Genomic DNA, 18,626 nt, shown 5'->3' with positions numbered 1-18,626 from the left:
CCGTCGGGGGAAATATTTCTTCGGAAACAATTATCGTGTGTATCAAAAGTCCTTAAATTACCTCCCTGCTTTTTAAAAGCTCCCGTAACTCGTCGAAATCGAATCGCTCTTCCCCGGGATTAATTGAGACCGCGCGTTCTAGCATTCTAGCGTTCCCTCTCAACCCTTTTCTTTATCAGAGCGAGTGTTGCTAATGGACGACTCGGCTAGCTATCGCGAGTCCTTGATCGTTTCACTCCGCCCACAAAACTTCGGCCAACTAAGATCGACTTTCGCGTATTCCGACACGAGGCAAGTTTGACTTTATTAAACGTCATTTCCGGCGGGTTCCGCGTGGAAATTGGTTCCCCCACCGTGGCTCGCAATCGATACATAATTTACGCGGCAACATACAGCTAATTTGCAATGCATTACCAGGATCTAGAATCTAGAGACGGTGGCGCGAAAGATTAACAGTTCCTCGGGCGCGCGACGATTATTATGCAGAACGCTCGCCCACGTTAACGCCTCGCCACGCCACGCCATGCCATGCCACGCCACGCGACGGAGCTTTTACGCGCTATCGAATCGATCGTTAAGTGCTACCAGCGGCGTTTTGTATTCCTCGTCGTGTGCCGCGCGTAATTGCGACAACTGGGGATCGGTTTTGGCAGAACGAACTCGCAATTGTCTGTGCCCGAGACGCAGGAGGGAGAGAAATTTAAAAGCGTCGAAAGTCGGGTCGTTCGGGGATCGAAAGAGCTCAGCTAACCTGAAACGTGGCACGAAATTTCACCGCGGGCTGTAATTCAACGGATACGGACGCGAGGAAAATACGCATTAACTTGATTAGAACGTTCGCTTTTGGATTCTTGCCTCGTAATCTCGAGCTATTCCGTCAATGTCGACGTCTGACGGATAAATTGAACGGAAACGCGGTTGCCTGGCCGATAATTTTCATTGATCCGAGCCGATTGCGGAACGTTTGAAATAAGAATAGAAATTTTTAACAGGTATTATATTTATACTTGATGTCATGCCGAGTTGTGTCAATAATTACCGATAATTTCATTATATTGATCATGCCGGAGTCGTACATAATCCAGGTTTCCGCATTTCACAATCGGAGCCCATTAAATCATCGTGCTTCATTGAGATGGAAGGAATTGGGACAGTCCTTTAATATCATCGGCCGATTAACAAACGGATGAGGCATTTCCTGCGACGGAAGGAGCGCGATTTGACCTCTTCTAGAATAAACGTCTTCGCGGAATAAGAGAGAGAGAGAGAGAGAGAGAATGAACATGATGATAGGAGGCGGCAGTCGTCGTCGGAGCGTAAAATATGAAGAAGTAATCACCCTGGTAGCAGCTGGCAGGACCTTACTTCGAGACGAAGGTTAGAAACGACGTTTTCCAGAGGAGCGAGGGGGAGTAGATCCCGTGTGGCTGCGCGCCTGGAACACCGGAAAGGAGGGGTTGTCGCGGTGGTTGCGGTGGAGACGCGGGAGGCTACCGGTCGGGTGGGTGGAAGTCGTCTACGGGTCGTGGAAGTGGAGGACAGTAAATTCAGTGAAGCATAGATTGCAGCCGAGGGTTTCAGCTCGGGGTCGAGCTTAATTTCGCGGCCACCTGGAAATCCTTTGGTACCGTGCCAACTCATTGCCGGATTCATTCATAACGAAAGAGACGTACAGCCCTCAAAGGTATCGTGCAACCCTTGCCTCTCCGACAGACTCCGTCTTTCCCGTCTACATCTCTCCGTCTCTGTACTAATTATAAATGGACGATTTCGGCTGGACGATTAAATGGTCGAGATGCTATCGCCGCTAGTGGTCATCGTTTCTTCGCTCGGCTGCTCCGAAAAGGCGCGCTTACACCAAACAAATGCTCGTTCGTCACAAATTTTAGGAACTAGACGAACATGTTGATCGTTCAGGGAAAAAGAGATAACGTTGAAATCCATTTTCAGACAATATCAGAATTACGTTCGATTGAAAATTACACGATCTGAATACATATTGTAAAACAGTTGAGTTTCCGGTGAACGGTATGTTTATCTAAAAGGGTGAGAGGATTCGTGACAACGAGTTCGGGTGAAACGTGAATAAATCACCGTCTCCGAAGTTTCGTGGACGTTAAATCCTCGGAGAAGTACCTCGAAGCGGTTCCCGTTACACGCCTCTAGACAATTCTCGACGCCAGAATCCTGTCAGAAAACCAAACCCAATGGCGTCCCGGCGCGGCCTCGACAACGTAATTAAGACGCGTCGTTTCTAACGAGACGTCTCGACGATGCGATACCGCCAACTCTATCCGCTCTGGTAAACACCCCTTGCCAGGCCAGCTCGACAGCGGAAATAACCCCCGCCGAGCTCCAATTACAATCACGCTCCGGCTACCTCGAATCAGACGCGATCCTGTCATCCACTTTTCAATTCATTTTTTCCCTTCCTTTCCACCCGAGGCGCGCGACAAGCCGCGACAACGAAAAGTTTTACACGTTGCCAGAGTTCCGAAGGGTTACGGAACTGAGCCGGGAACGGCGGTAGTCGATGAAAACCGTTCGCAGATGGAAATTGCTTTCGACGAATAGCTCGGCTCGAAGATGTGCACAACGGGGCGCAGAATTTGGCCGACGCCACCTGAGTGACGGAGGAATGGAACTAAGGAGGGGGATAGGACCGTCTTCCCGGAATCTTTAGAGAAAATTGCAATTCCTCGTAAGAGATGTTCCTTCTCTACTATCTCGCGGCGCGATTCTTTCTCTTGCTCAGAGACTCTTAGATGATTAAAATTGCCTCCCACCCGTGCTTGCGCGTCGAACAACGCGGAAAGTGTCTCCGAGAGGATTGGAAAGCGGCTGTTTACCGCTTCAACGCCCGCGGAGGCCACGTTACAGTTGCGATTATCGGCAGATTCATTGTTCTGATCATTTTTCGCTAATTGTTAATGTAACATACAATCCTCCTTTTAGCAAACAACAGGAATTCAATGCGTTCTAACAGGATTGAAGTTGATTTGTATTAAAACGATATAATAATATGGCTCTGACTGAAGAATCGAAAACATTAATTTTGTTCCTATTTTATGGAATACGCCGTTAATAATATGCAAAATTCGGAACTCTTTCGTTTATCAGATGTTTCGTTTCGTTCATTTCAATTTGAGAATATCAATACTGATTTGGATAATTAATATCTGTGTGGAAATAATACTGGCATCCGGACGAGATTATTTATACACTTCATTTCACAATAATTAAACATTGCCGTTGGCTAAATAAATCGTGTAATCGAAGTTTCTTCTAGCACAAAATTAATAAACAACGCACCGTGGAAATCGCTCATCCATAATTATTGTTTTAATTTAATGTTTGAAAAATCGTGGCGACATGTTTCGACAAATCGAGCGTAAATAAACGCATTGGTCTTGTAATTCGATGATGATTGATCGGTATTGTATACGGCGCGCAACAAGTTTGATTAACGCGTTTCTATTGCTCGGCAATAATCGAACCGTTTGAATTTCGACTAAAGGGAACAGATGAAAGGCAGCAATATCAACATTGAATTAATATCAATTATGTTGTTTCCTCAAAGAACAATTTCTAGCAAATTCCTATATAAACTCTATTTCCTTTGACGTTCGAAATCTGGACGCGAATATTAAAAGGCTGTCCGGGAAAAGCTGAATACCTCTCATTCAATAATACTTCTGAACAGAAAATCAAAAGGCAGGAATCACAAATACGTCGGTATTTTCTTGTTTTGATCCAAACACGTTTTATTAAAATCGATTTAGACTATTTCAATCAGCGGAATGCATTTATTAGAAGAATGCATTTTATTTCTACAAAAAAAAAAGAAAATGAAATGCTTCTCAATGGACATGTTTTCTGAACGGTAGTAGATACATGTTCAGTTAGTCGGTTAGGGTGCGAATTTTTATATTCGTCAGAAGGAGTCCTATAAAATTTCAAACTGCGTGCTATCCGTGCAAGGTATCTCATAAATGTGGGGCGCATTTACGTACTTGTTGCCGCGCACGTGTGTACGGACGAGAAAACAGACACATGCACGTAGCCCAGAAGATATACCATGTAGAGGGGAGTTTTGAGGTGCGAAGGGACTTCAAAGTTTCGGATTTTCAACTCGATTTGCTCCTTCGCCGGTTGTGTACCGCCGCTTTTACGTTACCAACCCGTTAACATACGCCACGTCGTCGCGTCGAGTCGTTTGGTTCCGTTTACTTAGGTTTGCGACGGTACATTGAATTTTCAGCGCTCATATTAGCGTTTGGTCGGTACTCGCTGTTTGACTTCCCTGTTTACACGCGATTGTGGGATTCCGGCACGAATCAACCTCTTATCTACATTTAGATTACATATACTTTTATCTTCTGTTTCGTACAACTGAGAATTAGGCAGTAGAAAAAAATTGTGTGTCCATCGAAAATAATCTCTTAATACTTAGAAGTAGTGATATTACTTAGCTTTTATTTAAACATGAAAATGTTTTATGCATGATAATGACTTAAATCGATTGTGCTTTCGAACAACATTTTGCGAGAATTCCACAGGAGAGATTATGGGATTGTTGTGGAGATCGAATTTAATGCATGGAATCCACGAAAAACGAAAACAGACATCTGGGAAATTGGACTCGAGATCAATTTATCTGAAGACAAGTACTCTACAAAAGCCTTACTCCTCTGACAGTTCTAGTATGTACTGGAAATCAGGCTTCTAAACATAATCCATGTGCATAATACTAAAGTAAGTTTGTTTCGCTATTTTGTTCTTGCGAAAAACATAATGGTACATTTCGACGAAGGTATGCAATTTTTTAATTCAGCCTGGGTAAATAGCGTTGAAATATTATTTAAAAATTATCAAAATCCAGGAGGTCGAGTCAGGGGCTAAAGATCGTTGGGAATGATACGAGGACGCGCATAAAGTACCGCAGTGGTCGAGCGAGCCGGCATATTGGAAACCATCCAATAACCCACTTGGCTTGCTGTATCGTCGAAGCCCACCCGCGAGGGTGGAGTACGAACACAAAAAGAAAGGGGCTACTGCGACATAGCCAGAGAAGGGGCTGAACGGAAGCGAGCAGAGAACATACATAAAAATAGAAAAAAGTAAATCGAGGATATGGAATTTACAATCTAGACAAGTGGAAGAAGGAAAGAGTGGCGAACGGGAAACGAGGAATATTCGAGGGTGAGGAGGTAACGATAGGATGCGTAAAAAGCGAAATGCATTGGCCGTTTAATGTCCGTGGGGAGAATTCATTAAAAAGAATTTGTCGAGCGGGGATCAGAAAGAGTCCCGGAAGGTATGAAGCTCGAACCGAACAAACGATTCCAATATTCGGGCAGGTACCCCACGTGTAATAATTATATTACAAGGTATTGAAATTTGGTTACGTGCCTCACGAGCCTGCGTGTCGACGAGGGGACCGAGAGCGAGGAGGGAGTTTTAAAATTGATGTAATCGAATAAAACGCGCGGGAAACGTCCGCGTGACTTGAATCTCGACGCCCGTGCCGTGCCGTGCCGTGTGTGCCATCTGCTCGCGACAACTGACGCTGCGTTCCACTAAAAAATATTGCCAGCTCGCCTCGCGGAAAACGGGTTTCGCGATAGTGGAAAACGGGAAAACACGGGGTATTTGACGAATGAGAGTGTCCCGATGAAATATTCTCGGCGACCCTAATTTTTGTTATTTCGTTTCGAAACTGCAGGCAACACTATAACTAACAAAGTCATTGACCCGAGAACTCCAAGTTAAATTAGGAAAAATATATATGTACCGCTTGAACAGCCTTTTTCACTTGAGTAAATATTCGCTATTTATTCCATGTCAACGCAACCATGACCGCGTTCTATAAATATTGTAAATCCTAACGCATAAAGATGGAATAACGTTCGCACGATTTTTGAAGGAAATTCCCCTCATTTCATTCGGTTTGTAGCTTTAATATACACCGCGTGTGCTTTGAATCTTGAACTATCTAAGCAATCCCTTCGACCGACTGCCACACGCGAACGTGTATATATACACGCGTATATACATGGTTTAATATCGTCGCGATATTTCGTCGGCGAAGAACCAGACCACGGCCAGGATCGATCCGCCTCCGCATTTTAATTTCACTCGGCAGGAATCCTCGCCAAGAAAGAAAGGGAATCGTTTAAATGGCCTTTTCACTACCGTCCAACTGGAACTCCGTCTACCCACCCTCCCTCTGTACATCAACGAGTGAACGGGAAAAACGCTTTCATTAGAGATCGCGCGTGAATTTTCCAGCGGATGCTTCCAGTTCGATCCTCTTCGTCGATTAGCGCGCATTGTTTCTAATATGCATTAAAAACGTGAGCAGCAGAATTCGCGGGGGTAGCGCATCATATTAAAATATTTCATGACTCATTACGAATACCGTAAATAGAGTTGTTAAACACGAGATTAAAAACAACTGTTAGCTCTACTCTTGTCTCTTTCTAGATATTTTGGCCGACTGTAGTGTATTCCGCGCGAAAGCAAAGTTTGTGATTATAATTACTTCCTGCAGGGTTCAAAAACTGGTGGGAATCCGAAAATTCCCGACGCGATAATGAAGCGCGTTCCTAGAATGAAAATGTCGAATAACGATACGCTCGTATATTCCATGGGTTCGCAACTGTCGAGTGTTCTATTTTTGAAGGATGTATTGGCTATACAGTCAATCCCAAAAGTTTATGTACCTTAGAAAAACGCATTTCCTATAATTAAAAAGAAATCAGCTAAATCAATGCTAATAATAAATAGCTACGTGCTAAAAGGTATAGAAGGAAATATACTCGTAAACTATTGACGCTAGCGAAAAATTTTTACATGGAAATTGTAGATCTCGACGTCCTCTACAAGAAAGGTCCTATGCAATTTTTCCGTATATCTAACAGTTTGGGAGTTATTGGCAAAAAACGAAAATTTGGAAGAAATTGAAGGGGTACCCCTTGGAAAAATCTCGGAAAAATTGAAAAATTTTTTTTGTTGTTTATTCTTAGCAATGTTCTTCCGACGTCTGATTTCTTTTTAAAAATGCGTTTCTAAAGTGCATAAACTTTTGGGATTGACTGTACAGCCAATACATCCTTAAGTTACGCTTGAAGCATACTATTGCGTAGAAAAGTCCAAATGAATTAAATATCCACTTACCTTCGAGCGTTCCCGTGTAGGCGTGGAGCGGATCGAACGCTATTTGCCGTCCATTCGATCCCTCGAAAACGACGTTCTCGTAGAAGAGGCTTGTGTCCCGTGTTAGCCTCATCTTGAAAACTCTGAAACAGACAATATATTTAAAATCGTTAAATATTTTAAACTAAAAGATACTTTCTCTACAGAAACGAAGTAAACCTCTAGGCAAATTTTTTAAATGATATAAATGCGACAATTTCCATTTCGATTTATCATATCCAAAACGCGATTAATTACAAATGCGTCAATTTGCAATATTGATTTTGAAGAATGATGGCCTCGTCAGATACAATACGTTTGTTAACAATAAATTTAATAAGTCTTCGTTTCAGCTGGCTTCGAATTGACTTTACGCGCGATCGATCCGTTGGCTTTCCAGCCGCTAATCGCTTTTCGATTGTTTCCCAATTACACAGTGATTAGCCTCTACCTCTTTTAGCTTCTAGTATTTCTGCTGGAAATTTTTGCAAAACATAGGAATGAGGGGGAACAATTATATTGTGATCAGTTCTCTTCTTATGCGACTCTCTCTGAATGATTACAGGAGAAAAGAATAAAATAGAATTAATTTTCATTTTAAATACGTTTCATATCAAGAGATCAATGGTTCCCTCTTTCCCTCTCTTTATTCAAATGCATTCGGGGTTGAGAAACACTGCGGAGCAAACTAAATTCCTCAGGACAGGGATGTCATATAATAATCGCGCGATGCAACGCAACAACGAGGTCCCCGCATACATACGTATTATACAATGTAACCGTAACCAGTCCCTTACGTGGCCGGAGAGCACGCGCACCCTACTGTGTCACACGGTACAATCGATAATCCGATCGGGTTTCGGGAGGCTCGATGTTTTCACCTAATTATTGTCTAAGCGGATACCGATATCGATCGACGGGTTGTCCGACTAACTCCTTTCACGGGTTCGCGCGCGCTGATTTCAATCATTCATCGGCAGAGGAGAAAGCCGATTCGATCCGCGCTCGCGGATGTCACCGCGGTAATGTAACTAATGAGACATTGAAAGCAGCGGGCGCAGGATTAATCCGGGCTGATGAAGTGATTACTGCCGAACGGAGTTCACGCTCGCGCTTTATTTCGTCACCGAAAAGGGAAGATTGATGAAACGTAGCAATTTCGTGATCATCGGTCGAGCCTCGACGCTTTTTGATGTCATTGTTCCAGGAGATAGCTCCGACCGGCTTCATTTTCGAGTTATCGAGAGAGATGACATTTCGATAATGAACTCCGTTGGCTGACCGAGTTCCAACAAATGGGGGATGTAATTTCTGATTCGAACGCGTCAACCTTTCCGCGGGAAGTTTCCCCATCCCGAAAAGTTCCTCGCAACACGATAAACTCCGATTCGATCTCACGGAAAACTATGCTTGTCCAAGTAAAAAGTAGAAAAGAGGGAATCCACGCGACTAGGTGAGCCGGGGACGTTGGAATTAAATGTCGCCGAAGAATGCCGAGTTTAATTAATCTACGCGTTACACGAAATGTCAATTTCCTAATTGGACAGGAATTTTGTGATGTGTGCAACGACGTGCGCGCGCGCGCGCGTGCCCATGGGTCATCATACTTTGAACAAGTAATATCGCAATGTCAGGGGGCAGCTAATGAAATGAAATTAGCAATGTTATCGTACACTACAGGGAGCATTAATTAAATTACATCGCGTTAATTACCGTATTGCTGTACCAATAATCGTTTCACGAGACGCGACGGGACGCGTGATTTACGCGCGACATCCCGTGTGCACATATTAAAATGTAGAGAGTACGAAAAAAAGTGGTGACGTGTACATTTGCATAAAAATTACATATACCGCATTGTTAACTATTTTATATACGTTTTCATTTCTCATTCAGGTGACCCATTTATTAAGATTTTGCCTGTTCGATATCAATCCTTTAGAAAAGACCAGCGGAGTATTTAAACGGGCTAAAAATGTGTGTGTGACAGTGAAACGGATCATAAATATTTATACCCGTAAATATCAAGGCTTTAGCGTTCGTACGAACGTAATACATACAAATGCGTATTATGCGAAAGTAATTATGGAATTGGTGGGTAGAAAATTTACATTCCGACTGGTAGGGGAAGCAGCAATTTCGAATGGCTGGGATTTAATGAATTTCCATAATGGACCCGACCGAAGGAAGGGGTTTTAACTCCATGGAAAAACTGCTTAAAACCCGTCGCTTCCCCCGCCGAGCTTGCGCCCTCATGCTTCTTCGATAAATACCGTTCAACCTTTTAGGGAATGCTCGCTAATTAAAAACATTCTTTTTATTTTAAAAGTGTATCCATGATTGTTTCCGATGAAAGAATCGAAGCAAAACAATATGGGCAAACGGTATAACACCGCCGGAGCAGTTGAATTTTCGCAAACTGTTGCACCCGCAATTATACGAAACTCATTAGCCAACAATTTTGGTTAAAATGAGTTAACTAGTTTCGCGGCATTCGAGTGTCTTGGCGTGGATACGAATGCTATTAACATTATTCGCATTAAGTCATTAAGCGAATAGCAACCGTCACATATAACCCCTGGGGAAAATTTTACAGTCCCTGAAACCGGTAGCATCGGTGAAGAAGCGACTGATCGAGCAGCATATGAAAGAAGTTCTCTTGTTATTTTTTAATAAAACAGTCGGTGGGACTAAAATTGCTATTGCCTCGGATCGCAATTTCCTCGGCAATTGTCAGCGAAAGAAAGTCAACGCAATATTATCCTCGTTCCGGTGTAATAACGAGAACCGCGGAAGAGTAGCTAGGAAAATAAGGAAACGTATAATAACGACGTCCTATAACGCGCGTAAACGATTCACTGGCTGCCGTGCTCGCTAACTGCCGCGCAACTGACTCGAACAACAACTTATCGCATAATCATAATCGTTAATACGAGAGAAGTCTTGTTCTGGTAAAGCTGAAGCGAAAATAAACTATGATACTATCACTAGGAAGAACTTTTTGATCAAGCGTAATACGAAATATGTAATAAAATAACAGTAAATGAAGAAATAATAAAGATTCAATATTTAGAAATATTTAGAATATTTAGAAAATCTCATTCAATAAAGTCTGTGAAACAATTTCTACAATTTCGCTAAATTACGGAACTTATAAAAAGAGTTCTTGCCAGGAGTAATATAATTAAGGAACTACTACAGATCCTCGATTTTTCTTTTAACACCTTTGAGGCTAAGCATGAAATCAGAATGTTTTCCTCGTTACACAACTTCATGTCGACCTCGCAATTCAAAGAGAAGCTTGATGCTAAATCCGCGAAGTACGGGAATCGAACTTACGAGTAATTCCAAAGCGACTCTGACTGTCTGTCTGTCTGTCTGTCTGTCTTGAGAACCCACGCTTCCTGTGAATAATCATACAACTAAGCCTTTGGATGGCTTAAGTGTTCCACAGTAATTAACGTCGAGCGCTTAAGCCAGCTCGTTAACCATTTAAAATGGTTTGACGATGTTTGGTACTGTCAATGTGTTTCCTATTCAGCAACTCTCTTATAAATCATTGATGAATGAACGCTATAAATAATTTACATAAAAATCAAGTGAATACGAAACAGAGATAAAAAAATTGAATACATTTCTCGACTAATTTTTCAGAGTTTAAAGTAACTCGGGACTGAAGTATGGTTTATTAGGCTAACTCGCGCTGCCTCATGAAGCAGTACCTTTAGACGACAATCAACACTTTCGTGAGATCTCATTCGCGAGATTGCTAAGTTCGTCGTTTCTGTATTATACGCGGGTAGAGATGTAAGTCTGAAACGCGAGATTGCCGCGTGAATCTTGCGGGAGCCATGCATAGAGAAGTTTGCCACCCGGTAACCCGATGGGAGTTACCGCTCGCGACAAACAACCGAACGAACAACGACAGCCGACATATCGAACGCATAAATCCGGTGACTCTTTACATCTCGGCGTAGCTCCTGGGAACTTGTGAAATTGATATACGCCCGGACGCTGGAGAAAAGTTTGATACCGTAACGACGATTTTGCGGCAGTAACTCTCTAACTCGATGCGAGTTCCCCAATCGTATATATGAGTCGAAATAAAAATTGCACGAAGCTTTACCAATTTCGTAATTCCTTCGAAAAAAAAAAATATTACCCGTACTCACGCGTAATAACGACGATGGTCGTTCGCGAAAATTTTTCGAAAATTTTTGATTAGTTCCATAACTATCTGGTATAAAAAGCACATGGGAAATTGAAGTTAGTTTCCGAGTTAATTTCACAGTGTTACATCTGATGGAAACCGGGAGCGGCAAAAAGCTATTGGTGCGTCCTATAATCGATATCTCTTTAATGGCGTGCCTTTTTACAGAAAACCTGTTGCTCGATTGGCTTGCAACTTAAACAAAAACGAAAACCGTCGACTTACGTCGGTTCGGAATCATCGGTATCGGACGAGCAAGAGCTATCGGGAAAACTGGTTATCCAAGTAAATTGGAAGTTCAGTTGAACGTGTAATACCGACGTTGACGCGATCGCATAATTCACGAGCGTCGAACACACTGAATCGCGGGTACGATTCGCAAAGAAGACCAGTCGGACACTGCGTACTCGGTTGGCCGGGTATGCAAACGACAACCGGAGGGACAAGTATCCTAGCGGCCGAAGTTTGGGATACGCGTATCTGCGCGACATTACTCGCCAGATAGGAATACATCGCGCGCAGATTTGCATCGGACGTGCCCCGTGACGTAGTCGAGCTCTGCGAACGAAATGCATACGAGCTCGTGTGTTTCCGGGCTTGACAGAGCGACGAAATATCCTCGGAGACGTTTCTAATTACGGATTCGACACGTTTTGCGGTATATTACGGGAACTTGGGATACGATGGCAACAATTCTTAATGACAACCAGTATCGTAAGTTACGTGACAGCTTCTCTTGACGTAGGAGACGTTCTGCATGATCGGGGGACCATTAATAATTTTGACAATTAACCGGAGCGCCTTGCGTAGCAGCGCAACGTTTAGAACGGGAAATTAAACGGAATAACGCGTTCCGCGAATCAACGTTTGCTTGAATTAATCAGAGCGCCTGGCGCGCGGTATGGCATTTTGTTAGGCTTCCGTTCGCCGTACCAAATTGCCTAATAATTCCATCCGCTATTGATTATCAATTAATTAAAGTTTAAATGCTAGCCGGGTAATTAATGCCACGTCGTTTGATATTTATGCAAAATTGAATTAGAATGGGCGGAACGTTACGGAGAATATTAATCGATTTATAGTCGCCCGCCGCGTACGGTTCTGCTAATGAAATTTTAGTTCATCCGCTACATTCGATTATGAAAAATTTAATATATTACGACTGCCATGCCAACCTACCTGCATTTTCACGTTTCGCAATATATTTGTCATTCGGACGATAAAATTTGCTGTACGTTTAACCGGGTGCCGCGTGAACTTTCAACTTTTCCGCTTTCATTTGCGCCCGCAGTACGAAACACTAATTTCGGCGAGTACCGGTTCGCTATTAATTTTAACGCGCAACGCGGGAATCAAAACGTTCCGCGGGCAACCTGTGTACGGTTCGTTCCTGCCGCGAAAGGATTGGACAGCAGAATCGTCGGTGAATATTAAATAAATCCCGAGTTTGTCTGCGCGCGTAGGTGCGCGTTGCGCGAAAATTATCACCGAAGACCGACGTTACGGGGCGCGGCGCAGCACGGCGTTATTGCTCAATTTACGCGAGAACGACGCTCGCCTCCTCGAAAGGACGATTAGTCAGGAGCGGTGAGTGATGCATGTACCATTGAGAAATGGGATTAGTTGCAAGGGGTAATGCACGCTCCAACCCCCTCCGACAACCTCGTTTGCCTCGTAATATACACTCACGTAATACACGTACACACGCGTGGTTTCGCTCGTTTATACGTACGTACACGTATCTATGTACGTCCGGAGGAAAACGTGGAATATGTAAAGGCCATTTCTTGCCTTCCGAGTTACTCGGTTTATCGTCTCTCCGAGCAGCAACCTTTCCTGCCTGATTAATGCCCTCGGACCTCTGCGCTCCACCCACCGCACTGTCCCGCGATCGTCCACATTCAAACGCTGACGACCATTCAGTAATTAAGACGAATTTTCCCACCGTTCTCTCATGTTTCCCCATGACCGGACTCTAAATATGCACACGTGGTAACATTTTTGTGTTACACTCGTCAAGATCAATGACTATCAAAGCATAAAAAGGGATAAAGGAAAATAAATAATTAAAGACAGTTCGATACGAAGTTTAATAATTGAGAAATCGTTAGTCTCTCGTGATTGGAAACGGTGGCCCCTGGCAAGAGTGGTCGTTCTTGTTTGCTCGCGCCGAATCGAATCGATTTCGAATTGATTCTACGGTGAGGTCGTCCTTAACGCCGATCGGCACGTCCGAATTTGTACAGTCGGACGTCGTAATTGGCTCGAGCGCAATAAGTGCCGATATTAAGGTTAATTGGAAACGTTGCGCCGACTCGCCGGTTTATTTGCAACAGCCGATCCGATTATCGCTCAAGAAACTCATTAACGAACAATCCAATTAAATCTTACAGCGACGTTACAAAAGAAACGGGATTCGACCCGGCCGATTTTAATTGCGCCCGGATCCTCCCGAATGGATCTTCCAAGGGTGGAATTTACCTCGAAAATAACGTTAACCAGTCCGCCCGATACCATTGTCCGAGCGATAACGATCGCTCCTAACTACCTCTTTATACACCGGTTTAACCATAAAGGGTTGTTTATCTCCTCGCGAGAGCCTGAAAGCAGCTCGTTCAACAATTTTCCTTTCGCGTCGACGAAGCAAATGGTTTTTAATTAATGCACATGGTAACCGGGATCCCAAGCCGCGCAACGTACCTTTAGATTTACGTGTTAAATAAAAGTTGGCGGATTCTCTTTGCGACGGTTTGATGAGAACCTCCAGACGTACTCCAGGCATGACAACCGAGTCAGAGATACGAGGTCGTACGATCCTTGAATTTATCTCGTACTTAGGTTTATCGAGGCGGCGGAAGAATTTCACTTGTTTTTCCTTCGAGTTTGATACTCTGTCCGCCGTAAAGCCAGCTCGCCGCATCGGTCTCCATAACCGAATCGGACAATAAAAACCCAAGTTTTATCGGCCGCACCTGAGGAAGGGTTCCGCGAAACTTTCTGTTCTCTTTACGACGTTCGACTGGTAAACATCGGGGCAGACCTCAACCGGTATTCTATTCAAATAAAGCGTTCCCCGAGTACGCTCCGCAATCTGTTCCGACGTTTCCTCTGGGGGGTTCATTCCGAATTACGGACCATTAAACCACGCCAACTACGATCCCAGACGCGAATCAACCTTTAAACATTTCAAATCGAATGATAAAACGTACTCGGAGCCGGTAAATTGCGCCGTCGTAAACTATCTTTATACCACCGCCCTCGCGTGCTTAAAACAGCTTGTATCGCGCGTTATCCGTGACCGAAGCACGCATTTATAAATTTCACCGCCAGTTTCCGCCAATATTTTTTCCTCTCCGGCGTGCAGTGTTTCGCTGGGAAAATTTAGTGCTCCCGGCGCACTCCCGAGGATATGCCCGGAGGTAGAAGGCGTCTCGGTTAGGAGTCTCTCGAGCCGAAGCTCGCACAAGCGATTTCCTCCGGGTTTTTCGGCCATCGAATCGAAAAGGAGAATCGAGTCTCTCGGCGGCGACGGTTCCAATCCGGCACGTGTTCGTACAAAAGGGGCAGCGACCCTCTCTCGGTCGCGACGCACTCGAGGCAAAGCGCTCGAATCGGAACTCGGAGCTCGTATCGACCAAATGCTCTTCCCTGGGAAACTGAGGACGTCGGCCAAGGACGGGAAAACTGGAGCAAAGAGGTCCGGAAACTGTCAGCCACGAAAAAACCTAACGGAGGAAGGAGGCAAAAACGATACTACGAACTTTGATGGAGAATGTGCTTGATAGAGAATCGAAGAAACAGGCAAGAGGACTAAGGGCGGAAAAGACTGATGGAAGAGTCGAGACGACCGGCCAAGAGGTGGAGAATTTTTGTAACTCAGAAAGAACGGTCTGTAACAAATTGGAGAAGAATAAGGGTGAAGTGGACGGGTCCGCGCGGGGGTGAAGCAGTAGAAGGCACGGAAGGGAGAGAGCCAGAGAGAGAGAGAGAGAGACACGTCTCGAGGAACAGTTGAGCGACACAGAAACAAAGCTGTCGCGTCTCTTGAGCGTAACGTTGAGATTTAGGGGCTCGTGTCGATGGCACTGACAACATAGTGATATCGCGATGCTCAACGAGGCATGCCGGCCACCATGTCGGGCCAATACGACGCAGAGGATGCACAAGAGGGCAAACATACATACATACATACATATATCGCAACATGGAACTACTGTACGTACGTACGGTATTCAAGAACTGGTCTGTTCCTAATCGATTTTCTGCGCGAGCATGGAAATTGAATCGTCTTTTTTGTTTAGACATATGTAATTGAAAACACGGATCAACGAACATCACGTTATGTATAGCAGAATGTTCGTTCATGTAGTTGTTCATGTTATAATTGTAAGAGTAAAATTTCAAATAAACAGTTCTACATCGATTTTGTTCTTTTGCATTAAACTTGAATTATCCATACTTTCTATTTATATTTTATTTTGTCTTCTAGTTTTTCTAGTTTCGAATTTATAGCATATTCCCCGTTGCCATATGCCATTCATTCCGGCAGCTTATTGCACGCAGCTGCGCCGAGATTATAGTTAAGTATGTATCATGCTAATTTAGAGTACGTATCGCTAACAATTTAGTTAGACGTTCCTATACCATCTTCCATCTTGGCACTGAAAGTTTCCGCTCCCGTCTTGACATAAAACGGGATGTATTAAATATTTTTGTCATTCCGCAGTGAATTCGTTCTTTCCCAATATATTTTACGCGTTTATTTTAATCGATTCAGAGGTTCGCTCTCAGACGGGGTTTCTCTTTTCAATTACCGACACGCTAAATTACGCGTAACTTTCGAGAGACGGTCGAAAATACAATGGAACGGGGTGCCCCGGGCTGAGGTAAGAAGATTCGGCTTCTTCGGCTCTCAACTTCGTCCCGAAAGTTGCACTCTCACGAGAAAGCACTTTCCTCTGTGCATAAAATAATTACCATCCTCTCTCTTGAGCCGGGTCACCCTACCCTCCCCCTCTTACTTTGCATTATTTCGAGGCTACCGTGGAAAATCATTGCGCGGCGGCTGCAGGAAATTGCCGCAAATACTTTTTCAATCGATAGGCCGCGAGAAAACGGATTAAGATCTTTTTCACAAAAACACGGCCGAATCTGGTTTTTTATTAAAAGCGATTCAGGAAAATTCCAAATTCCCCTAGGATTTTGTAGAAAAACTGCGGCGTTGTTCACCGGGATTATTTATACATCACGACCGACTTTTTTTGCCGACCGACGTCCGGGCCGGAGTGAAAATTTATGTTCGCCCACGCCCGCGGAACGGGTCGTTCGTCCGAAGATTATACCGCCTTTGACAGGCACGAGGAAACTGGAATTTTCTTCGACAAAGCTCTATCTCGCGTTTTACCACCGGCAACGGATTCCTTTCTCTTCCCTTGGCGTCTGCTGGGACGGAAGAGAGAAGAAGAACACGTGGGGTTTTACGAACCTGTCGAGAGCGTGAAGACGTAGATTCAGCGACGCGTTCCCAGGATACCCGGAAGCTGAGGTGTCACGGCGACTCCTACTACGATGTTCCCTCAAAGCCGCGGTGTCATACCAAACCCCGCTGTAGTATCTGATATAGGATCCATGCGTGATCGCTGAAACAATAAGATCAAACATATTATTCTTACTTGCGATTGAGTTCTCTCCGGGCACGAATCTAATTCAACGCTCTTAGATATATCTACATTCCAGCGTTCCTTCTTTCATAGGATTAATAAAGTTAACACGGAACACGTGACAGGATAAGTCGAGCTATTTCACAGTACTAGGTAAACACGAGGAAGCGATGATCGGGTAAATTTTTGTAAAACGCACGTCACGAGAGTCTCTCACCGTTTGAAATATCGGTGGATCTAAATGCAAATTATTTCCGAGGTAATACGTTTTCTCGATTCGGCTCGGCCGTTATCTACCAGCAACGCGCACCATGCCGTTTCATGCACTTCAAGACGGCATTTATCTATTTACCACACGCAACGCAACGATCCCTGGCTTCGTTTCGAGCTCGCAAACTCACGGGGGAGATATTATCGTTCCGCTCTTTCATAATGCCGGTGGGCGGTCCGAGACGAAAGTCGCTGACTTATTTTCGTCAAGTCGATGCGATGCTGATAAATTACACGAGGGAGAACCGACGCGAGAGTTTCGCGCGACGTTTCTCTCGTGGAAAAATTCTAGCTTACATCACAGTTAATTAACTGTCTAGAAACTTGAAGAAAGTTAATTATGAGTAGGAGAAAGAGATATTAATCATTCTCGTACACTTGGAAATTTTCTATGGACGCGTGATTGAATCCACTCGAGGGTGCTGTACAGAATCCCCGTGTTTACATGTGTTAAAAATTCTCTAACATAATTCCAAAACCAGCTAGATCTTCGCCGTTGAAGAATATCGAGGAGAGCACATACTGGAAAATTCTCACGCCTCGTGGTTCTATTCGATGTTCCCGGGCTAATTCAATATCGGCGGCGGCACGTTGCAGCTGTTGCTCAGGCATACTTGTCGATAGAGGCGGCAATTACTAATTTTCAGAAACCATGGTGAATCGATATTAGGCTGGTAGACGTAGTTTAGATAATTTCCCGCACCGCATGCCGCCCAACGGAACTTCGGGGGCTTGTTAACTATTATATAGTTTACCGTACACGTTGCCATAATGCCACGATAATCAGGATCTAGAGCGATCGGTCCCGGTCTTGAATCGAACAACGAACGCGATCTTAAGGATGTATTGGTCATATAGTCAATCCTAAAAGTTTATGTACCTTAGAACGCATTTCCGATAATCAAACATAGTGCATTTTTCTTCTAATTTCGATATTTAATGAGTTAAGTATCATTATTTGGCATTTTATTGATGTTGACGAAATCCGACCATTCCACCGTCGAAACGGTGAACTTTTGGAAAAAAATTTCGTTTTTCCTCAATAACTCCTAAACCCTTGGAAATACGTGAAAATTGCATAGGACCTTTCTTGTAGAGGACGACGAGATCTACAATTTCCATATAAAAATTTTTCGCTAGCATTAATAGTTTACGAGTTATTGACGAAAAACGAAAAAACAGTTTTTTGCGAATTACTCGTAAACTATTGAGGCTAGCGAAAAGTTTTTATATGGAAATTGTAGATCTCGTCGTCCTCTACAAGAAAGGTCCTATGCAATTTTCACGTA

General features: G+C 43.8%; 1 protein-coding gene across 1 annotated transcript in view; it reads right to left on the bottom strand.

Annotated features, from left to right (window-relative positions):
- Positions 1-18,626, bottom strand: part of LOC108628261 (disintegrin and metalloproteinase domain-containing protein 10) — a 123,339-nt gene that overhangs the window by 73,138 nt on the left and 31,575 nt on the right. The window contains exons 5-6 of the mRNA XM_018030056.2: positions 16,893-17,046; positions 7,180-7,301 (exon numbers count right to left, since the gene is read on the bottom strand). Coding sequence (XP_017885545.1) covers positions 7,180-7,301; positions 16,893-17,046 — 276 coding nt within the window. The remainder of the gene's footprint in view (positions 1-7,179; positions 7,302-16,892; positions 17,047-18,626) is intronic.

This window comes from Ceratina calcarata, unplaced genomic scaffold, assembly GCF_001652005.2.
Source record: "Ceratina calcarata isolate Rehan_Ccalc_2016 unplaced genomic scaffold, ASM165200v1 scaffold514.2, whole genome shotgun sequence".
Classification (NCBI taxonomy): domain Eukaryota; kingdom Metazoa; phylum Arthropoda; class Insecta; order Hymenoptera; family Apidae; genus Ceratina; species Ceratina calcarata.
Note: the sequence above shows the minus strand (reverse complement) of the source record. Positions and strands in the feature narration are given on the sequence as shown.